Below are 24,413 nucleotides of genomic sequence, written 5' to 3' on the forward strand. Positions count from 1 at the left end.
TTATTGTTAAAAATATAGATTATTTCTATCATCTGAATTGTTTCTTCTTGGAAGGGAGGATGTGGTTAGGACATAATATGATTGTGAAATAATAAGACTAATTTTGACATGTGGATTTTAGAATTGGTTTCATTACTTACAGTCACACTTAAGACTTTATAATATTTCTCATAGTATCTAGTACACTGCCTTGAATGTAGTTCAATGCATGTTTTCTGAAAGAATTTGTAAATGCAACATGTAGGGTAAAAAGGAATAAGAGGACACTTCATAGGACCCTAAAATGAATTCTTATGTTCAATTTTTACAGAAGAATGGTGAAGGAATGGAGAAAAAATGAAACTGAGCGATGCTAACCATCCCATTTCCATCTCTCACACTTATAATAAAATTCCTCTTTCAGTCAATTCAGTCTGTTTTTGCTATATATGTCTTCATTCTTCATGAATCTAATATTTGACTCTTGAGTGTTATAAACATACACAAAATACAGCATACACAGAGTAATATGTGAGTCGATGACCTGCTGGGATAGACTGAGTATATACAAGCCCAGGATATACCAAAAAGGGCATAATTATTGAGGGTTCAGGTGAAGCAAAGGCACTTGACAGAAGTCATATCAAGTTGTGTCTAATGGGCTTGAGCTTACTCTCAGGAGCCAGGATAGAGCTCACAGGAAGGTGGGGTAAGAGAAGCAGTATGAGCTAAAAAAGAGAGGGAGTGAAACGCTGGCGGCCTCCAGCATAGCAGTAGCAAAAATCCAGGATACAAGAGGGGAGAAAGAAAATGCTCTTCTTCAAGGAGATTATGACTTGAGTAGATATTCCATGTGACTTGGATTCAAAACAAGAAAAGAAAAAAACTAAAAACTAAACTAGATCTTAAATATTTTTAAAGCTGAAGTTGAAAGATACCTTTTGAAATGTACATGAATGTATACCTTGTTACAATCAGGAAGACTGTAAGAAAAGATAATTTCCACGAGGCTTCAGTATAAACACTGGGAATGCTGACAAGGGGGAGTGGTGGTTGGAGAAGAAAGGTGTAGAAGGATCTTAACAGAAGGATAGGAAACTGAGATGAAGGAGAGGCCTAGAAGAGCTTCTGATAATAAAGATAATCATAGCCTTACCTAACATGTTGAAGGAAAGCTAGTTATCAGCTATACCAGGTAGGACCCATTTATCTCCCATTGCTGCAATGTAGGTAGAAGGGTGAGGAGGATGGAGATACTGAGATAAAACATTTTTCTCATAGCCCTTGAAGGGTGGGTACCTGGAAGATGGAGTGGGAGCAGAAATGTCTCTCCCATCTCCTGACAGGGCAATCCAAGGAAGCTGGCCTGCGTGGAAAGACCAGGGCTTCATCAAGAAGTGATGAGGTGAAGTGAGGCAAGATCAGAGCTCGGGTTGCAGAGCCAGATTTCAAATGAATAAAGTTAGAATTTAAATCCCTGACCTTTTCTCATCACCTTCATCTAAAACCTATCCAGCATAAGCAAGGAGAGTACCAGGAGCTATGTTCAAAAGTGTAAATTAAGAAATTTTTTCTCATTTCTTCCTCTCTTTGACCCAAGTTTTCATCTCTCCTTTAATTCCCCCTTTCTTCTCTAATTCTGCATCTATTCTACTCTGAGTGGCTGAACTGCAAGAGATGTCAATGCAGCCCTTCGGTTTCCGCTTGCCATATAGCCTTTGCTCTCCCAGGTTTCACTGGGGCAGAAGCATGGCACAGAGGTCTAGGCTAAATCTTGAAACCATCTCAGGCTCTTTATGTTTCCAGCCTCAATTGTAAATGCAGGATAAAATTAGTACCTTCCTCATAATGTCATAATGAATACAAAACAGAAGCACACAAATGCACTTAGCACAGCCTAAAAGAGGAGCAGTGAGCACCAAGCACTTATTCCATGCTGGGCATTAGATCATGGCTTTCTCCAGTCGTACTTGCTTTAAAGATTTTGTTTTGAGATGGAGTCTTGCTCTGTTGCCCAGGCTGGAGTGTAGTGGTGTGATCTCGGCTCACTACAACCTCTGCCTCTGGGTTCAAGCGATTCTCCTGCCTTAGCTTCCTGAGTAGCTGGGATTAAAGGGGTGAGCCACCATGCCCAGCTAATTTTTGTATTTTTAGTTGAGACAGGGTTTCACTGGGATGGTCAGGCTGGTCTCGAACTCCTGACCTCATGATCTGCCCACGTTGACTTCCCAAAGTGCTGGGATTACAGGTGTGAGCCACTGCACCTGGCCTAAACTTTTTTTAAAACTTAAAACGGGTGGGGAAAAAGAAAACCAAAATATTCATGTTCTTACTTTCCAGAATTGATAATTATTTAATTTGGTCATATTTATGTTGAGCCCGGGGGTGTATTGCTTCACCAGGGGCCGTGCACAAGCTGTGTGGCTGTTTCTGGCAATTCTGTTGTATTCCCACCATGGGCTCCATTTCTGCCACTGAACACGAGGCCAGTCTATATGTGTAAGTTTACAAACACACACATATAAACTCAGTATAGTTTGTGCATGAGTTTAAAAGAATTTGAATTGACAGAGATTGTATAATTGGTATATTTCTTTTCTTCAACATCATGTTTTTTGAAGTTAATTCATGTTTAAATATAGTTGTTTTTTTTTTAATTCTCCTGCCTCAGCCTCCCAAATACCTGGGATTACAGGCATGTGCCATCATGCCTGGCTAATTTTTAATTTTTATTTATTTATTTATTTATTTTTTGAGACGGAGTTTTGCTCTTGTTACCCAGGCTGGAGTGCAATGTCGCGATCTTGGCTCACTGCAACCTCTGCCTCCTGGGTTCAGGCAATTCTCCTGCCTCAGCCTCCCAAGTAGCTGTGATTACAGGCACACGCCACCATGCCCAGCTAATTTTTTTTATATTTTTAGTAGAGATGGGGTTTCACCATGTTGACCAGGATGGTCTTGACCTCTTGATCCACCGGCCTCAGCCTCCCAAAGTGCTGGGATTACAGGTTATTTATTTTTTTTTAATGAAAGAAAGAAAGAGAAAGAGAAAAGGGGGAGAGAGAACAGGAGTCTTGCTGTATTGCCCAGGCTGGAGTGCAATCTAAAAGTAGGTATTAAAAACCTCTTTTATGCTGATAATTGTGCTTAACAGTGTAGACAGGAAGGAATAAGGAAAGAAAATAATAAACAAACAGCCAACCAATATTTCATTTAAATCTGTGAAATGCTGTGCAAATGCTGAAGAGTGATTTACTTCCAATTATGTGGTCACTTTCAAAATAGGTGTAATGTGATACTGAGAAAAATGTATGTTCTGTGGACCTGGGGTGAAGAATTCTATAAATATTCACAGAGTTTACTCGTTCCAGGTCTGAGTTTAAATCATAAATGTCCCTGTTAATTTTCTATCTCATTGATCCGTTGAATATTAACAATGTGGTGTCAAAGTCTCCTGCTATTATTGTGTGGTAGTCCGAGTCTCTTTATAAGTCATTGAAAACTTGTCTTATGTATCTGGGTGCTCCTGTATTGGGTGCATATATATTTATGATCATTGACTCCTATTGTTGCATTGATCCTTTTATCATTATGTAATGTCCTTCTTTGTTTCTTTTAGTCTTTGTTACTATTAAAGTCTATTTTGTCAGAAACGAAAGTTACAACTCCTGGTTTTCTTTTTTCTCTCCATTTAATTGGTGAGTCTCCCTCCAACCTTTTGTTTTGAGTCTTTGTGTGCTCTTGCTTATGAGATGGATCTGGATACAGAGTGCCGATGTGTTTTGACTTTTTATTCTGTTTGCGTGTCTGTGTGTTTGGGGCGTTTAATCCATTTAAATTTAGGATTAATATTGATATTTGTGAGTTTAATATTGTCATTTAATGCTAGCTGGCTATTTTTCCCATTAGTTGATATAGATTCTTCATTATGGAGATACTCTTTATCTTTTGGTAAGTTCTTGGGATGACTGATACTGGTTGTTCCTTTCTGTGTGTAGTGCTTCTTTCAGAAGCTCTTGTAAAGCAGGCCTGGTGATAAAATCTCTGAGTGCTTGCTTGTTCGTGAAAAATTTTATTTTTCCTTCATTTATAAAGCTTAGTTTGGCTGGATATGAGATTCTGGGTTGAAAATTCTTTTCTTTGAGGATATTGAATATTGACCCCCACTCTCTTCTAGTTTGTAGGGTTTCTGCTCAGAGATCTGCTGTAAGTCTGATAGGCTTCCCTTTATGGGTAACCTGCTGCCCTTAAATTTTCTCCTTTATTTCAACCCTGGTGAATCTAACAATTATGTGTCTTGGGGTTGCTCTACTTGAGGAATATCTTTGTGGTGTTCTCTGTATTACCTGGAGTTGAGTATTGTCCTGCCTTACCAGGTTAGGAAAGTTTGCCTGAATAATATCCTGAAGAATATTTTCCAGCTTGGATTCATTCTCTTCACGACATTCAGGTACACCTATCAAACGTAAATTAGGTCTTTCAAATAGTCCCATATGTCTTGGAGACTTTGCTCATTCCTTTTTACTTTTTCTTCTCTAATCTTGTCTTCTCATTTCATTTCATTAAGTTGATCTTTGACCTCTGATATCATTTCTTCTGCTTGATCAATTCGAGTGTTAAAACCTGTGCATACTTCTCGGCGTTCTCGTATAGTATTCTTCAGTTCCATTAATTCACTTATATTCCTCTCTACATTGTCTATTCTCATTAGGATTCCGTCAAACCTTTTTTTCAAGGTTCTTAGTTTCTTTACATTGGGCTAGAACATGTCTTTTTAACTCACAGAAGTTTCTTATTATTCACCTTCTGAAGCCTAATTCTGTTATTGGAACGCACTCGTTCTCCATCAGGCCTTGTTCCCTTGTTGATAAGGAACTGTGATCCTCTGTAGAGGGAGAGGCATTCTGATTTTGAGTATTCTCAGCTTTTTTATGCTGGTTTCTTCCCGTCATTGTAAATTTATCCACCTGTTGTCTTTGTAATTACCGACTTTCAAATTAGGTCCTGAGTGGACGTCCAACTTGTTAATTCCCAGCGCTGAAATCCTAGCAACCCACTGGGCCGGCTAAAACAGTGGTATCAAGATTCTTGGTGCTTTTCTGCCTGGGAGTCTCCAGTCTGGCTTCCCTCCTGAATCCCTTCTTCAATAAGCTGAATGGGCAACTCTGCCTTCGCGGAGCTCCAAACGTCGACCAAAAGGGGACCCAGGCCCATTTACTCTGCACCAAGAACTGCCACGCTGGGGCACTGGCAAAACTGCTGCGCCGGCCACAAGAATCGCACTGGCGACCCGTGGGGCTCCTCCACTGGGAATCTCCTGGTCCGTGAGCAACAAAAATTCATCTGAAAGTGTGGCGTCCTCTTGTTCTCTGCACTTTCACTGGGAGCTACAAGCCTGAGCTGCTAGTGATCGGCCATCTTGGATCTCTCTTCTAAATATAGTTTTAATTAACTTTTCACTGCTGGATATTAGTTCACTTTCCAAATTAAACATTATTTGAAGAGGAATTCTTCTCTTGATGGGTATGAAGACTGCGTATAGTTTTTACTCACATGCAATTATAAACAATTCTGCAATAAACGTTCTTGTGCATCACTCTTGGAGTACAAGTGCACATTTTTCTGTAGGGTATATGCCTAAAAGGAGAACTGCTATGTGGTGAGTACATGCTTATTTTAGTTTCACTAGATGCCATTATTCTTATTCCCACTACAGGGGTACAATAATTCTAGTTTCCTAACATCCTTACCAACACTTAATATTGTCAAGTTCTAATTTTTGCCAAATGATCTAGCATTGTTTCATAGGTTTATTGATGATTTTGCTTTCTCTTTTTGTAATGTGCTTGCTGACATCTTTTGCCTATTTTTTATCAGATAATTTACCACAATTCCTTCTTTCTGTGTCTGCTTTTGCCACTGAGATGTATACATCTCAAGTGTTGTGATGTTACTTTATTCAGTGCTCTGTATCTCCAGTGCCTAACACAATGCCTGATCTCCTTAAGCGATCACTGTATGAGTCACTGTTTATGCCTAAAACTAATTTCCAAGGACCTAACACTTAAGCCTTCATTTACACTTTACTTTGACAGCACTTTTTGAGGTTAGCTGAGTGCTATCCTGTTCACTAAGAATTAGGAGTGGAAACTCTGGCCAATGAAATTTAATAAATTGTCACTGGTGATTGACATGGAGAAATTGAAACCATGAGAGGAAATGTGGTTTGTCTAGAGTCACAATATGTGTGTCACAGCTAAGACAGAGGGCAGGTCTTGTCATTGTAGATCTGACCTCCATCTTCAAGGCCACGCAAAGCTCCACAGAAGAAGAAAAAAAGTGAATATATAACTTACCTGGTAGCAGTTTTCTAGAGTGTTTTCCCATTTCAGTCTGGTAGAATAACCCATCATGTTTTTTTGGTAGTAATTTTCATCTTCCTTTTCCAACTTCTCAGTTGATTTTGTCAGTTTATTGAGGAGCTAATGTAAAAACATCAATGTCACACATTCACTAACATTTTTGAAAGCCCTTTGTAATTCCATAGAGATAACTGTATGTGGCTCAATGATATGTTTCTTACTTCTCAGGTAGAGTCATAAACAGTGACTATAGTTGACAAAACCAAAGATTTTTATCAGAAAAAAAGGCATGGCCAAACTGGAAGGAAACCTAAGGGCCTTACAGTATGATCCCCCCGTTTTACACATGAGGAGACTGAGACCCTTAAATAGGAAGTGATTTGTCTACACTCAAGAAGTCAAGGAGAAGGTCAAACAACACAGCTTTTGAGAACTTACAGTACAGGTTAAACTGCAATTGGCCAATGAATCCCATAGTCGTATCTGGTAAATCCTTTAGGCGCCTGCATTTCTTTCCAGGTTAGGTAGATACTTGTGGAATCATACAATTTTTAGAATTAATTTTTAGAATGAGTCTGGCTACTGCCCTATCTAGCAATATTATTTTACTTTTACCATATAAACCCGGAAGTAGAGCTTTGGACCGAAACTTCCAGGATAAGAGTTCTGGCTCTGGCTGCAAACAAGTTACTTAACCTTACTGAGCCATAGCTTTCTCATCTCTGTGATGGAGTTAGGTAATTTATACACACTGGGTTGATTTGAGAACTCCAGCACATCTTGGAACTCAGAAAACAGTACTACAAAACACAGGCCTCAGAAGTAAAAGTTCCTCTCTGACCTTTTGGTCTCCTGTCTCTCAATCCCATTCTCTTCTGAGGCTATTTGTAGGAACCAGAATCCCTCTTCCCCAAGGAAGGTCACAGAAACCAGAACCCCTTTTCTCCAAAGCCAGACATAAAATCTAAAAATATTACTCTCACTTTCCCTCTGTCTTTCTGTGTAAAAACTGGCCATAAAGAAATTACCAACCAACCTTGTTTGACTGTAGGTCATAAGATCCCTATTACAGAGATCCTGCCCCATACCTAGCAGGAAGAAGGCTGCACAGAGAGGCCAAGAAGAGTCTAGAAAGACAGCCTTGCTGGGTTTCCCCACTCAGCCTATTAGCGTTTGATTGCTCCCCTTTTGTACAATAATATTTCTACGTGGATGTCCATACTTTGTTAAACCTAAGCATAAACATAGACAAGTTCCCCTGTATCTTTGGATCTTTGTTTTGAAGCTCCCACATCACATAAAACTGTGATCAAATGCATTTGTATGCCTTTTCTCCCATTCATCTGCCTCTTGTCAGTGGTTTTTAGCCAAACTTCAGAGGCCAAAAGGGAAGTTATCCCTCGGCCCTGACACAGGTTACACATGTAAGGCAGATTGTACACTGCCCTACACCTGGCATAGCACTCCAAATTTAGCGAGTGTAATTATTGCCAGTGAAAAGCCTGAGATACATGCCCAATGTTCACCAAGTTATGGACAGCTTGATAGATGGTTTCCTCTCATCCTGCTCCCCAATGATCTGCTCCCTTCCAAAGAGCCACCTCTTGCCAATCGCCAAAATTTGTCATTCTGATTACTAAATCTTCTGGAAAAATCAATGTACAGTAATACAAAACTCCTGGGGCCAGGGTAGCTGAAATTGATTTTCAAAATGCTCAGACAAGTAATTTCATGTTTCTGATAAATTAAGTTGGATTACATGAATTATTCTTCAACTATATATATATATTTTTAGTATATATATATAGCATTTATATATATAAAGCATTTGATTTCCTTCTTTTCTTTTCTCTCTTCTCTCTTCTCTTTTCCTCTTCTCTTCTCCTTTCTACTCTCTCTTCTCCCCTCCCCTCCCCTCCCCTCCCCTCCCCCCTCCCTTCCCCTCCCCTCCCCTCCCCCCTCCCCTCCCCTCCCCTCCCCTCCCCTCTCCTCTTCTTTCTCTTTCTCTTCTTCTCTTTTTTTTCTTTCTGGCTCTATCACCCAGGCTGGAGTTCAGCGGCACAATCATGGCTCACTGGCTCACTGCAGCATCCCCGTCCCAGGTTCAATCAGTGCTCCCACCTCAGCTTCTCAAGTAGCTGGGACCACAGGCATGTACTACGACACCTGGCTAATTTTTGTATTTTTTGCAGAGGTAGGGTTTCACCATATTACCCAGTCTGGTCTCCAACTCCTGGGCTCAAGTGATCTGTTCACTTCAGCCTCCCAAAGTTTTAGGATTGTGAGTGTGGGCCATCGCGCCCAGCCAATTCCCCAACTTTACTATGTCTAGAAATAACCTGAAGTACTGGTAAAATTGCAAATTCCAGGGTTCTACAAGTAGCAATGCTTATTTCGTACATCTGTAGTAGGATTAGAAAATCTGAATTTTGACTACAGATCCTCAGATGGTTCTGATGCAAATGGCCTTCAGATCATTCTTTGAAAAACATTAAGGACCCCCTGACTTAGCAGTTTAGGAGTTTCAAGGACAGAAACAAAGGCTGTTAAAATGGACCCTCTCTGGGCCGGGTGCAGTGACTCACGCCTGTAATCCCAGCACTTTGGGAGGCCAAGGCGGGTGGACCACCTGAGGTCAGGAGTTCAAGACCAGCCTGGCCAACATGGTGAAACCCTGTGTCTTCTAAAAATACAAAAATTAGCTAGGCGTGGTGGTGGGCGCCTGTAGTCCCAGCTACTTGGGAGGCTGAAGCAAGAAGACCGCTTGAAACTGGAAGGTAGAGGGTGCAGTGAGCAGAGATCACACCACTGACGTATTTGGTTTGAGTTGGAATAGGGAGGATATGGTGGGTGGTGATATTCAAAGACATAGAGAACATAGGAATAAAGATTATCTTTGGCAGAGAGAAGTGATGGTTGGATTTTGGATATTGAATTTTAGGTGTCAGAAAGCAGTTTACAGATTAGTTTGGGCTGGAGGTATAAATTTGGCTATTACCAGCATAGATACTATAGTTGAAGCCTTGAGAACATACTTATTGTGTGCATATTATTTATTGAGTAACTGATATTGGGAGTACTGTATCAGACACTGGAGAGACAATGGTGAAGACAACAGAGTGAGGCCCGGGAGAAAAATCTTCAGAAACTGCAATATATAAAGATCAGACCAAAAAGGGGAACCAATAAGGGTATCGAATTTAAAATTTACAGAAAATAGTACGAAAGCCAAAATCATGAGGCGTTAATAAGGATAAAAGAAGAGAACGTTTCTAGAAAGGGGAAATAAACAATGCTTAATACTGCCAATAACTAAGGTAAGACTTGGAAAGTACCCATTGGCTTTAGCAATGGGAAGACATTGTTTTTGATGGCAAGAATACTCTTAGTGGAAAGATGGGGAAAGTTGATTAGGGTGATTTGAAGAGTGAACAGAAGATGAGAAAGTGGGGACAGAGCAGACACTCCTTTCACTAAGATGTATTCTAAAAGGAAGACATGACATTATCTGGAGAGGAACGGGAGACCCCATAAAAATGTGTCCCTGCAACTTTCTTTACTCTTCCAAGATGGGGAGAAGGTGCAATAGACTATTTGTGCTCCCCTGCCACCAGATAAGGTCATGAACCCTCATGAATGGGATTAGTGCCCTTTTAGAAGAGGCCCCAGAGAGCTCCCTTGCTGTCTTCCCACCATATGAGGATGCAATGAGAAGTAGCCAGTCTGCAGCCTGAAACAGGGGGCCTTGCCAGATAGCACCCTGATCCCACACTTCCAGAATGTCTGTTGTTGAAGCCACCCCATCTATGGAACTTGGTTATAGCAGCATGAACAGACTACAAGACAGGGTGAATTATAGAAGGCTGGTGGGGAGGAATCATTAGGGAGGGGGCTATCCAAGATATGGGAAATATGGGATAATCAAGAGAGGGCCTCTGGGAGGCAGGATGGAATGAGATTAGAGCACAGGATGGAGAACTGGCCTCTCCACTGCAGATATGTAAGTGCTATTACTTCAGTAGGCAGGTGGCTGTGCTGACTTCTATTTACTCTGTGAGGTAGGAGGCAAGATACTGTGCCGGGAGTGCGTGGATGGAGGTGTGAGGAGAATGGAGGTTTAGATCAGCTTCTGGTGAGAACCAAGACTTCTGGGCAGGAAACCAGGAAGAATTTGCTGAGCAGCACAGAGCATCAGCTCAGGTGATCATGAGCGCTTCTGTGTGAGATGAGAAAATGAATGGTCCCCTTCTTGGGTGTTCAGCTTCAGGATTAACAAAAGCTGCCAGATTAAGCAGTGAAGATGGCATGGGTTTGTGACAGTAACAGGTTACGGTTAACAGTTGGAGGAGGGGAGACAGCACTGTGGACCTTTACTTCCCAGGGAATCTGCTGATGAGGGTAGGAAGAGAAAATTCACTACTTAGCTGCCATACTTTTTTCTTTAATATTGCATGACATCAATAAAGAATATCTTCTAATAAGTGCTCGGAATGCCTTGGCAGGTCCTGGCACTGAGTATTTTAATAGACTGGTGGGTTCTCCTCCCGGAAGCTGTCTCATTATTCAGTACTTGTTATGATCATTTCCTACTGTGAAGACTGACATGGAAAGAAATAAGAATCTTGTAAAATCTTGCTAACAATGAAATTAAGTTATTCAATGGATATTTCTTCAGATGAAATGAAAGAGCTATTTGCAATGACAATTTTCTATTCCTCTTAAGGGGTTGCAGCAGTGCTGGTTGCATTTCCTTCGGGGGACTCATCTTTTGGAGAAGATATTGACTATTTCAAAGGTTTTCAACTGGGGCACATACCACAAGAGGTGTGCAAGATAATCTAGTGGGGTGTGAACAGAAAATCTTTATTCCTGTACCCCAATATTATTTGTGTTCATTTTGCCTAAAAACACAGTTGTCAAGCTTACTCTTATTTAACATATGAGTCTACACTGGTGCTCACGCGTGGACAGTTGTGGATTCTGATATGGCCTGGAGAAGGCTGGGGATTCTGCAACCTGAAAAGCTGCCCTAAGCCCTGACTGTGTCTTCCCTTCCGACATCTGGAACATGTGACCATTGACATATACCTGAGCCATGTGGTTTTACAGACATTATCTGGCTCCAATTAGGTTAACATATACAAAATGCACAAATATCTTAGAAGATTTCTGCCAAGAAGCTGTAGATTGATGTTACTACTAACAATTTAACTGCAAAGAATCCACAGCAAAATGTCAGAGCTGATACTGCCACCTCTCCTCATTGTGAGTGTGTCACTACCCATGTGAAAGGGCAAACACTGAAATGAGATCTGACAAAAATTTTGATGAACAAATTAAAAATTATTGAGAAGCCTGGGTGGGCACAGTTGGCTCATGCCTGTAATCCCAGTACTTTGAGAGGCTAAGGTAGGCAGATCACTTGGGGTCAGAGGTTTGAGATCAGCCTGGCCAACATGATGAAACCCTGTCTCTATGAAAATACAAAAAAATTTAGCTAAGTATGGTGGTGTTCACCTGTAGTCCCAGCTACTTGGGAGGCTGGGGTGGGAGAATCACTTGAGCCCAGGAGTCGGAGGTTGCAGTGAGCCAAGATTGTGCCACTGTACTCCAGCCTGGGCCACAGAGTGAGACTCTTTCTAAAAAAAAAAAAAAATTATCAAGAAGACTCTTAGAAAAATACATTTAAATTTACTATGTTTAAGGCTGAACCTTGTTCCAAGTATGTATTTTCCCTGAAAACATTACTTAATGATTATCTAAAGACATCATGGTTTGCTAATCATTAAAAATATTATTTCATCTTTATCTCAACCTGCTAACATTTCTACCTCTATGCTTTATAATGTTCATAACATTAACGTAATAAGTAAAGTACTATATGTAACAAACAACGCATTTTTTTTTTTTTTTACTTATTTAGGGTATTAGTTGAGAGGTTTTTAAAGATAATATTAATAGAGTTCCCGTTCAAAAAATTTGGGCATGATTGGTCTCGTTGGTCATCTGTCAATAATATTTTTTAAAAAATATATGTGGGCCAGGCACGGTAGCACACACCTGTAGTTCCAGCTACTTGAGAGGCTGAGGTGGGAGGATCCCTTGAGCCTAGAACTTTGCTGCCATCCTGGGCAACACAGTGAGATCCCTTCTCTTTAAAAAAAAATCAAAATAAAAAAGTTTAAAATATGTTTGTGTGTGCCTGTATGTATGCACACACGCCAGGAATGATTTAGAATCCCCTTTTATGCTCTGTCAAGCTACATCTCTGCAGGGATCCCAGAGAAGGAGGAATCAACCTGTTCTCTTGTGTTGGTAGCGAAGGGCAGCAAGTCCATCCGTCTCTATGCCACATGTGCCCAGCCAGCCATGACAGCTTACCTTCCGCTTCTCCTTCTCAGTCATAGATTGCTTGGAGCTTTCTACAAGCTGGAAAAGTGCTTCATGTTTCTTGGTACTAATCATTAATTTCTTCTTGGCCTAGAGTAAAAAACATGCAAACAAGAAAAAAAGGAACAGAAGCTAATACCAAGATAAAACTCTTTTTCTCTTTTGGAACAAAGCACATTCATATGCTAGCTTTAATGATTATGTATCCTAAATCCTCCAAAGTCTAAAAAAATATGTGTATTTTTAGTTCTTCATTCCCATCCTCACCTCAGAATGTACCTAAAACATCAGAGCAGCTAACACTTTGTCCTGAGAACTCCTGCATATTTTTTCATTATATCAGGTACCCTGAAGAGGGTTATGAATTTTGCTAAATCACTGAAGGCCTGCAAGCCTCCAAAATAATGTTCTAGTGAGCATAATGGCTTTACCACAAAAAATATCACAGCAAACACAGAAGACTGCCTGCATCATTCTTTACAGCAATCTGGGGCCCAACTGAGATTGTTTTAAGATGTTCTCTTAAAACGTGCAGCAAGGGTCGCAATTCTGTTCCCTGATGCCCAAGCCTGAGAGCCGGGCATTTGCCTTGCATCTTGTGAAATGCCCTGCACTTGCTGGAGTCAGAGAAGTAGAAAGAAGTGGGGAAGGAAGGCACGCTCAGAGTCTCCCTACCCTGTTCATGCTGACACCTTGAAGCGGGTTAGGAGTTAGGGGATTATTTCTTAATCTACATAGTTGAATTTGGCTGAGGATGATGCTCCAGAGATAAATTAAGCAAACAGAATTTGGTTTGAGTTGGATTTAGCCTGTTCAGGAGGTGGACTGATTGAAAGACTGGCTTTTAGCCTTAAGATTGCAAGGACTGTCAAACCAGATGGTAAAGAAAAGGTCTCTCTTCTTTGGCTTTTTAGCTTGGGAATCAGAGGCAAATTCTGTCTCCCTCTAAACATGGGAAACCTCTGCAAAGGAAAATTAAAGAAATAAGCTCATGGCCCTCTTCATCCACCTCCCATCAGCCACATGCCTGCTGGGAAATGAGATCGTGAGGCATGAATATTTGGTCCTCTAAGGCTTTTCTTTAGAGTCTTTCAAATAGACTGTATTTCATTACTGACATACTGAATCCCTTGAATTGTAACTGGGGAGAAAATTATTGTAGCCCAAGAATTTTCTGTTCTCTAATTTCTCTGTCACTCTTCATAAAAAAATGAAACCTTTTATTTAGAAAAATGACTTGATAGAAACTGGGAAATAATAAAAGATGTTTTTTGTTCTTGGGAGCAATTGTACCCTCTCAGCATTATTTCTGGCTTTTGATTCATTTTATTGGATTTCCTGTGAAAGCTGAATATTTAAAAAGAATGGATTTTTAAAACCAAATCCTTCTAAAGGCTGGGTGTAGTGGCTCATGCCTGTAATCCCTGCACTTTGGGAAGCTGAGGTGGGCAGATCCCTTGTGCCCAGGAGTTCGGGATCAGCCTGGGCAACATAGCAAGACCCTGTCTCTATTTCTTTAAAAAAATAAAAAACAACTCATTTTAAAGAAAACTCATAAAATCCAGAGCAAAACTAAAAACAAATGACTGGATACTTTTCTGGGACTTTAAAATATTTATTATAAAAGTGATTCTCATGAGCATCCTTTTACCATTGTAATTACTGTGGATATAGAAATTCACTTACATCAAACATTTTTTATTAATGTCCTTGGTCTTATGGTGTCAGTCCTTAGTTTCGGCAGAAGCTTTGGAAGTAACACCAAGTTCACCTGTTTCTGAGGGCGTCTGTCTCTAGTTATTTGGCACAAGTGGCTATTTACTTGTAAAGGTTCTCTGTGGGCACTAACACTTTGGAGCTAAAAAGGATTTCAGCTCTTTAAGAACAAGTCTTCTCAGAGGGGTTCATTGAATCATCTTAGCAGATTTACTGCTAGTTCTCTCTACCTGAAATGAATTCCTTCTATACTACATTGTTCTAGAATATTCTTCTGTGCATACGGAGCCCATCTGTTATTTTCTCTGCTTAAGAACTCATACGATATGCTCTAGCTTCCCACACCAGATCATAATTCCTTTCTTTAGAATGTATTCCCTATTTCCTGCACATATGTCATCTAGCCAACTAAACTTTAAGTTACTTGAAGAAAAATCATGTCTTAGTATAGTGCTGTGCACAAAAAGTGCACCTCATATACTCATGAAATTGATACACATGTCCCCTTTTACAGATCACTACCCGCCCCTCACTGGGCCAGTGATGTAGAGATCACTAACACCTTTCAAATGAAAAAAATAAAACCTAGGCAGTGTTTGTCATTTGCTGTAAGCTACAAATTATACAGAAAGGCAGTCAATATAATGTAATGATTAACAGCAGTGAACCTGAAACCCAACTTGTTACAACCATTGGTTCAACTCTGTAACCTTGAGCAAATTACTTAAACTCTCTATGTCTCCATTTCCCCATCTGTAAAATGGGGCAATGCACAATGACATATGATGTTGAGTTGTGATGATTAAATAAATAAATATATAGCACTTAGCACTAAGTGCTAAATAATCATATTTGAAGCCATGCACTTCCATTGGTTTGGGTGAAAAATGTATCTATGTAATAACTCAGGTAAGGAAACATTTTTCTCTTCAGTTAGCAGTTAGAAATACTAATGCTAGAACATGCCACCACATTTGTATGAAAGCAAAACACTTCACTTCTAAAAACTGAGTTTTCACAAATGATATTTGTGGATACTTGCCTTAATTTGCTGATTCCAGTTGCTAATGACAAGATTTGCTGTCTTTTCAACTTCACTGTCAAGCTTTTGAAGAAGGAAAAAGAAACAAAGTTTTGCTTTCTTCTTGTTTAGTCACTGCAATAGACTAAATGTTAGTGTCCCTAAAATTTTCCTGTTCCCTCAGTGTGATGGTATTTGGAGGTGAGGCCTTTGGGAGATGATTAGGTCATGAGGGTGGAATAAGATTAGTGCCCTTATAAAAGAGATCCCAAGAGCTGCCTTGCCCCTTCTGCCATGTGAGGTTACAGTGAGTAAACAGCCACTGATGAACCAGGAAGTGGGACCTCATCAGACAGCTAACATGTGGGTGCCTTGATCTTGGACTTCCCAGCATCTAGTACTGTGAGAAATAAATTTCTGTTATTTATAAGCTATTCCGTTTATAGTATTTTGTTAGAACTAAGCCTGAACTAAGACAGTCACAGAACTGGTTTATCAATCACTATCACAATTCATGGGAATTTCAGGATCCTACAATGGACATATTAGCCAAATGTCCATTGTCCCTTTTTGTCCCTTGGTAAAAAATTATTTTACCAAGCCCTGTTACTTGACATTATCCCTGTGTCAAGTAACAGGGTTTGGTAAAATAATTATTTCTAATATATAAGCACATGGCACATAAACGTGCAGTCATGTGCAAGGGCTCCTTGCATGGGCTGGTCCCATCATATCACCTTAAATGTCAATCCATGCAGCAAAAACATCAGCACGCATGAAAACTGGTAACAGTCCTAGCAGTGCCAATTTTGCTATTTGTCTTTATTGCCCCTGAAGTGAATATTGCTTTAGTTTCAAAGATATTGAACTCTTAATCATAATTAACTTTTTTCCTTGCTTTTAAACATCCAAAGAAACCATAACAATAATGATGAAAATGATCAAGACAACTTCCCAGGGAGATCTGATGTAAGTTACAAGAGAACCTTTTTCCTTGGAACATAGATCCAGCAGATTAGACGTTATTCAACCACTCTGAAACCTAGCAAATGCTACACTTTTTTTTCCCAGTTGGTTAAATTTAGAATATATGGTTCATTGTAACCGACATAATGAAAATATTTTATGTACTATGCCACTTTTTACTCCATGTATGTGGCTGGAATGTGGAGCAAGTAACTTTAAAAAAATGAAATCTAATCTTTTATCTTTTGTGAGAGAGTGGAGTGGGGTGGTGGGGTGCAGTGGAGAGGGGCAATGCCGAAAAGAAGATAAACAGGACCAGCAGTTTGGGGGGGTTCATGATATCCATTAACTAAAGCACTGTGATCCGTTATCACAGCACCATGCCTCATTTATGGTAAATACTAAAGAAATGCTAGTGACTTTATATTATTATGCAGTATAAAAAATATGTTGTAATCAATGAAATATAGAGAAGTAATTGGTTTTTATTAAGTTGGCTTGCAAAGGCAGAAGATTATATTGCTTGCTAGTAATTCCTATCAAGTTCTGTCCATCACCTGAAACTCTGAATAGAACATCCATTCTGGTAAAATATACCTATGTACATACAAACATCAATTCTACTTCCTGACTCAGTTTAATAAGTTTGAATAAAATTTTTTAAAATAATTTCTCTTCCATCAGAACTTTCACATCTCTCCTCAACTTTCTGACTTGCCACTGTTAGGATGTACTTCATCGGACTGTGGTCCCTTGAGACTCCCCCTTAACCACTGCCCCTTCCCTTCAGAGGGACCAGCTACCACAGCTTACAAACATCTTACCTGCTCCTGGTCCTGAAACAAACAGTGACCATAACCCCACCCCTATCAGAGTCAAGCAGCGTTTATTAAATACCTAATTATGTTGCCGGAAATAGAGTATGTAAAGTGCTTAACTACTGAATGACACACACACAAAAAGAAAAAAGGACACAAAAAAAGAAACTGTTCTAGGCTGGGTGTGGTGGCTCACACCAGTAATCCCAGCACTTTGGGAGGCCGAGATGGGCAAATCGCCTGAGGTCAGGAGTTCAAGACCAGCCTGGCCAACATGGCGATACCTGGCCTTTAGTAAAAATACAAAAATTAACCAGGCATGGTGGCAGGTGCCTGTAGTCCTAGCTACTTGGGAGGCTGAGGCAGGAGAATCACTTGAACCTGGGAGGTGGAGGTTGCAGCAAGCCAAGATCTTGCCATTGCACTCCAACCTGGGTGACAAGAGCAAAACTCCGTCAAAACAACAACAAAAAACTAAAGGAAGGAGGAAGGGAGGGAGGGAGGAAGAGAGAAAGCAAGCAAGAAACTGTTGTAAAAGGGAAGGCACAGAGAGAGAGTAGAGGATCTGCTGTCAGAGGATCAAGTGCCCCTGAAAGGATTGTTTAATTATTTTTCTGTAATTTTTAGAATATTTGAGGATTGTGTCCATTATCACCTTTACATAATACCAAGCTGATAAGCATAGAAAACATGTTCGTAAAAATGTGCTTATCATTCTCCTGTTTACAAATAGAATGATAAAATTGTTTTAAAAATGTAAAAAGTATAAAAATGAAATAAAAATAACCTTTAATTTCACAATCTAAAGATCATTCTTATTAACATATTGAGAAGCATCTTCCAGTTTTTTCTAAACATATATATACATATTCATTTTATGAAGTTGAGATTGTATCAATTAGATTTTTTTATTCTGCTTTATATCACAGTATACTGTGAAAAAAAATTCCCATGTGATTAACTCTTCTATAAGATTTTTAATGGTTGAAAAGTATTCTATTGCTTGAATTTATGACAATTTATTTTGAATGACTCAGTAGTTTCCAGTTTTTCACTATTACAAACAATGCTCTAACAAACATCCTTGGACATAAATCTTGGATTGCGTTTTTTTATTATTCATTTATTTTAAAATAAATGCAAGTATTTATTTTATTTTTAGGATAAATTCTTGAAACCTGGTACAACTTTCAAATCGCCTTTCCCTTTTTGGGCTAAACACAGGAATCTTGCTTTACACAGGAAGAGTAAAGAAAGGTTTGGACTCACTGATTTTCTCTTCTTCTCCTGTACATTTAGGACTTGATATGTCGGTTTTATTGCTTCCAATTCAATTGCTTTGCCAAGTTTCCTGGAAATAAAACACACAAGACATACGAGCATAATACGAGAGTTTACATCTGCTTTCCAAATTACTTTCTGGGGAAATAAAATAGTGTGTTACGGCACATCTATTCAGTGCAAGTTTGAAGTGGAATATTTGTAGCACACCCACTTTAAATATTTCTGACTCCCTGTGGAGTTGGAGAAAGGCGGGGGTGGGAGCACTCACTGATGGAGTTCTGCTGTGGATTTCATTCCCTCGGAGGCCCAGGCCCAGGCGCTGCTGACACAGCTAAAGGCAAAAACAGTGTTGAACAAAGGTGAGTGTAATTTACCCAGGAAACTGTGAAATACAGCATTACATCTGATTCGCCACATTCAACAATTGCATTCACTTCCCTAACCTTATTTCAATTTCTCCATGAGATTAAATTCTGCCAATACATTTATTTGCACTCTACACATTATATATACTGCTTTTTTTGCAGTCATTTTTCATTTAGATTTTCATTTCCTATTTCATATCTCTATAAAATAGGGGAAATGTAAATCCCAGCACTTTAGGAGGCTGAGGTGAGAGGATCGTTTGAGGCCACGGGTTCAAAACAATCCTGTGCGACACATACAGCAAGACCTTGTCTCTACAAAAAGCATTTAAAATTAGCTAGGTATGGTGATGCACGCCCAGAGTCCTAGCTACTAGGGAGGCCAGGGCAGGAGGATTGCTTGGGCTCAGGAAGCTGCAGTGAGCTATGATCATGCCACTGTACTCCAGCCTGAGCAACAGAGCAAGACCCTATCCCCTGAGCCCCTCTCCCCACAAAAAGAAAAAAATAAGCAATAAAAATAAAATAAAATAAAATTGGGGAAATAAAATAGCCAAGGGTAAGAACAGGTTGGTTAGAAGCGCTCAAAGACAATGTTTTCAAGCTGCCCATTTAACAGGTGACTAAACTGAGACTCGGAAAAGTTAAGTTAGAAAGGGCTTGAGAGCCCTCCTCACGTCCTGCTGCTGCTCTTGGAGTTGGAGTCCAGCTCCTATTCCTTGCTGGGTTTGAGGACAACAGCTCAGATATTTTATGGTCCTATGAGCGTTATCTCAATGTAACACAAAGAATAGTGCTACTGAGTTCCTCATGGCATAGCAAGAGGATTAGGGAGTGTGATGTCATTTTCTCCCACAGAAGGACTCCAGCTCACAGTGGCCCCACATACTCTGCCTTCAACTGTCAGGGTAATAACTCCAATCACATCAATAAACCCCAAGGGCAGAGGCCTGAAGGGAGTGGATCTGCATCCCTGCCTCAGTCGGAATGGTGCAGAGGTTTTGCCTCTCAATGCCTTAGTTTGCATCCTGCAATCTAAGAATAAGAGAACTAGACCAAAGGATGCCAGATTTTCTAAAATCCAAAGCCAGGTATGAGCTTAGGCACAAGAACGTACCTGCTATGTGCTTACAATTATAGTAGAGTCCAGAAAACACTAAATGAGTCTATATTGACGGGAATCAGATCAATGGTTGCTTGGGGTTGGGTAGGAAGGAATGCTAACAGGCATGAGACAAATATGTTTTGATCTTAGCGGTGGCTACACAGGTATTATATATGTCAAAACTGATCAAATCATATGCTTAAAATGGGAGCGTATTGTTGCATGTAAATTAAGGCTCAACAGAGCTGATTTTTGAAAAATGAAGTCAGGCACATTTTTGGATAGAGAATCTGACATTTGCACCTTGGAGGAGCTGGGTATCAGGGCAGGAAACCAAGCGTGTGGGCTCAGAGGGGCCTGTGTCTGAATGGAGGTGCTCCCTCTCTGTTTTCTGTGTGGCCTTGGAAGAATCTCTGGCCTTCATTTAACTAATCTTTTCAAGTAGAAGTAATTTGTCAACACCTGTGAAAAGAAGGGGTAAAAATGGAAAGACAAAAGAAAGAAAGAGAGAGGGAGGGAGGGAGAGAGAGAGAAAAGAAAGAGAAAAAGAGACAAAAGAAAGGAAGGACGGAAGGAAGGAAGGAGAGAAGGAAAGAAGGAAAAAAAGTTAGAAGTAATGAAGTAACAGGATATCTGCAGTACCTAACACAGATTTCGGTATGGATAAAAGTTGACTAAGGTTTACTGTTAAATACTGTACTAATCCCAGTTGGCCTACCATTTCTGGACCTGCCAGCTCTCCGGTGGTATTATGTTGGTTGCCAGAACTGCAACACAATGCACATACCCCTACACTCCTGTACCTCTCATTCCTTAGGATGCAATTAGAATCAAAAACATAAAGGACACTCACAGAGCTTTCGGTCCCTGCCAGGTACTCTGCTAAGCACACTTCTTGTATTACCTCATTTAATTCTTACAGCAACCGTAAGAGATAGCCTTTACTTTCATGTTAAAGAGAACTTGAGAGGTAAGATAAATTGTACTAGGTCACTCACCCAGTAAGTGGTAGAGTTAGAATTTAAACCTGGGCAGTCTGTCTGTACTCAACCACTGTGCTATACTGGTTTCTCTGTAGTCTGCTAAAATAACTGTCCTAAAAATAAAAATAAAGCTAAAAGTCAGAGCAATTTCAAAGCCACCATTTGCCATTACAGCTGATGCCTAAGGAAGAGTGGGAATTTGAGCCTCCAGAAGGCTTTTTTTTTTTCTTTCCCCTCCTTATCTCTTTCATCATCAAAGGAGACCTCTACAATGGCACTGCCAGTTCACGGGCACGTCTGCACGCCTTAGTCAAGAATCTTCGTAACAAATTACCACCAATGAACTATTTCTAGTATACCAATATCTTTCCTCTCTACCCCCAATAAAGGAATCTACTTCATTCTTTGTGCTACAATATATTCAAACAAATGTGAACCAACACTTTTCAGCACCTAATGTGCTAAGCTCATCACACACATGATCTCATTTAATATGCCTATGCACACACAATAGAGCACATATTATTACTCTGTCCAACAGAGGAAGAAATAAAGGTGCACAGAAGCCAGGTTATTTGTCAAAGGTCATAGAGGAGAGAAAACACAGGATTCACACTTCCTGACTCCAAGACAATCTGACTTTAACAACACCACTTCCCAAGTTAAATATCATCACCAAGGCCTATTATGAATGTGGCCTTAGGAGTCATACAAACTGAGGAAGAATTCAGCTCTGCAACTCATGATCTAGATGATTGGGGAAAGTATCTTGAACTCTCCAAGTCTCAAGTCCTTATCTGTAAACAGGGATAACAAGACCTCTCAAGTGTTCTTATGAGGATTAAATGGGAATATCAGTAAAACATTAACACAGTGCATGACACTACAGTAAATGCCCAAGAACTGGAAGCCATGCTTGATGTGATGTACCTGCCATGTTTATAAGAGGATGCTTGAATGGAACATATGTCAGTTTTTACTATCGTTAAGAATGATTTTGCTGGGTGTGGTAGCTCACACGTGTAATCCCAGCACTTTGGAAGGCCAAGGCAGGAGGATTGCTTGAGCCCAGGAGTTCAAGACCAGCCTGGGCAATATAGTAAGATCTTGTCTCTATAAAAAACAAAAAAATTTAGCAGGACATGGCCTCAGCTACTCTACTCAGGAGGCTGGGTGGGAGGATCGCTTGAGCCTGAGGGATTGAAGGTACAGTGAGCTGTGATTGTGTCACTGCACTCCAACCTGGGTGACAGAGCAAGATCCTGTCTCAAAAAAAAAAAAACAATAAAAAAGGCGGGGGGGATGATTTTTGCCTTACCTCTGCCACAATACTTACTTTTTCCTTGTGTTTTGTAAAGCTTTGGTCAGCTTGCTTGCCAGTTTCTGTAGTCCTTTGGCATAGCTAATTTCCAGGTTTGCCCTGTTAGGAAGGGACCAATTAAATAGGATGTGCTGGTCCAGGCACAATGGCTCACACCTGTAGTCCCAGCATTCTGGGAGGCCGAGGCAGGCAGATCACTTGAGGCCAGGAGTTTGAGACCAGCCTGGCTAACATGGTGAAACTCTGTCTCTACTAAAAATACAAAAATTAGCCAGGCATTGTGCTGGGCGCCTGTAATCCCATCAACTTGGAAGGCTGAGGTCCGAGTACGACTTGAATGTAGGAGGCAGAGGTTGCACTGAGCTGAGATTGTGCCACTGCAATCCAGCCTGGGTGACAAAACAAGACTCCATCTCAAAAAAAAAAAAAAAAAAGCTGTGCTGGCTAGACATGAAGCACACACACACACACACACACACACACACACGCGAGCGCATGAAGGCAGGATCAGGGTGAAAATGTAATGCCTATGTAAAGAAGAGATGATTTGTTTACTGCAAGGATCCTCTTGTCCTTAAGCATAATCCTGAAGGGTAACCAAGAGAATCGTAAAAAGTGAGAGGTGTTTTTGTTTTGTTTTGTTTTTGAGATGGAGTTTCACTCTTGTTGCCCAGGCCGGAGTGCAATGGTGCAACCTTGGCTCACTGCAACCTCCACGTCCCGGGTTCAGGCAATTCTCCTACCTCAGCCTCTCAAGCAGCTGTGATTACAGGCATGCACCAACATGCCTGGCTAATTTTGTATTTTTAGTAGAAACGGGGTTTCAGCATGTTGGTCAGACTGCCCTCAGGTGATTCACCCGCCTCAGCCTCGCAAAGTGTTGGGATTACAGATGTGAGCACCGCACCCCACCCAAAGGGAGAGTTTTAAATTAAGCTTCTTTAACATCATACTAGTGGGCTGAATTGTGTCTCCCAAGACAAAGTTGAAGTCCTACTCCCCAGTGCCTGTGAATGTGACCTCTATGGGAATAGGGTCTTTGCAGATGATGATCAAGTTAACATGAGGTCATTAGGGTAGGCCTGAACCATAATTGGATGTGTCCCTATGTAAAGAGAAAATTTGGATAGAAACAGACACGCACACAGAGAAAACACCATGTGAACATAAAGGCGGAGATCTGAGTGGTGCATTTACAAGCCAAGGAATGCCAAAGATTGCCAGCAAACCATTCAGAAGGCAGGACAGAGGCGTGGAACAAATTCTCCCTCACAGCCCTCAGAACCAATCTGTGACTGCCAGCCTCCAGAACTGTGAGAGAAGACACTTCTGTTGTTTAAGCCGCTCAGTCTGTGGTACTTTGTTATGACAGCCCTAAAAACTAATACAACTAGTAGGGAACAGAAAACTGTCCTACTGATCTGGGATCTTAGCACTAATCAGATTAGCTCTAGATTATAATCGTTGGCAATAAAACGATAAATTATGATTGGATTAACCAAGCAGTGGCTGTCTAATGGGAATCTGCAGTGGTAGCCAGCACCAGATTTAGAAAATGAATTTCTGTTATTTCCTATGCAGGACGAGGCTCAGTAGGAAGTCTGGGCATGCCCTCCAAAAGCAAACCCCTTGGTTCTTTTGGATAGATGGAATCACTCTCATCTTAAACCTGTTTTACCATGTCCTAGTTATAGGCCCATCTGTAGCTAAAATGAGAACATCTTCATCTCACTTTTGACTACAGAGAATAAAAATGTAGGAAATTAAGTTCAATTGATATTATGCTTTCCTTTAATATGGACCCTAAGAGCTTTCGTTGTATTTTTCAGTCTGTTAATCTATTTTTATAATATGATTTTTTAGAATTATTTATGACTTTATTTCATTTGAGAAACAATCCCAGAGCTCTCTAGTAACTAGCCCAACACCTGCATGTTTTCATACAAATTCACTCCGTGTCCTAGACTGAGCAAAGAAAGACAGCTTTCTTTTATAAAATGAAATCCAGAGATATGGGCTATTGATCTATTGCTAAATTGCTATTCTTTTTTTTTTTTCTGTAGTACAGCAGTGCTTCAAGTTGTTTTTTATCACTTTTTGTAA

The 24,413-nt window shown here is 40.3% G+C and overlaps 1 protein-coding gene across 4 annotated transcripts in view; it reads right to left on the bottom strand.

Annotated features, from left to right (window-relative positions):
- Nucleotides 1-24,413, bottom strand: part of NOSTRIN (nitric oxide synthase trafficking) — a 63,751-nt gene that overhangs the window by 19,520 nt on the left and 19,818 nt on the right. For 2 of the 4 annotated variants that reach the window (XM_008998761.6, XM_035304617.3), the window contains 6 exons: nucleotides 22,326-22,409; nucleotides 18,805-18,867; nucleotides 18,522-18,603; nucleotides 15,490-15,552; nucleotides 12,723-12,821; nucleotides 6,336-6,461 (listed from right to left, as the gene is read on the bottom strand). In XM_008998761.6, the coding sequence (XP_008997009.1) occupies nucleotides 6,336-6,461; nucleotides 12,723-12,821; nucleotides 15,490-15,552; nucleotides 18,522-18,603; nucleotides 18,805-18,830 (396 nt within the window). In that variant the 5' untranslated portion in view covers nucleotides 18,831-18,867; nucleotides 22,326-22,409. The remainder of the gene's footprint in view (nucleotides 1-6,335; nucleotides 6,462-12,722; nucleotides 12,822-15,489; nucleotides 15,553-18,521; nucleotides 18,604-18,804; nucleotides 18,868-22,325; nucleotides 22,410-24,413) is intronic. The other 2 variants (XM_008998762.6, XM_002749299.8) reach the window with 1 other exon arrangement.

The sequence above is a fragment of the Callithrix jacchus genome, chromosome 6, assembly GCF_049354715.1.
Source record: "Callithrix jacchus isolate 240 chromosome 6, calJac240_pri, whole genome shotgun sequence".
Classification (NCBI taxonomy): Eukaryota; Metazoa; Chordata; class Mammalia; order Primates; family Cebidae; genus Callithrix; species Callithrix jacchus.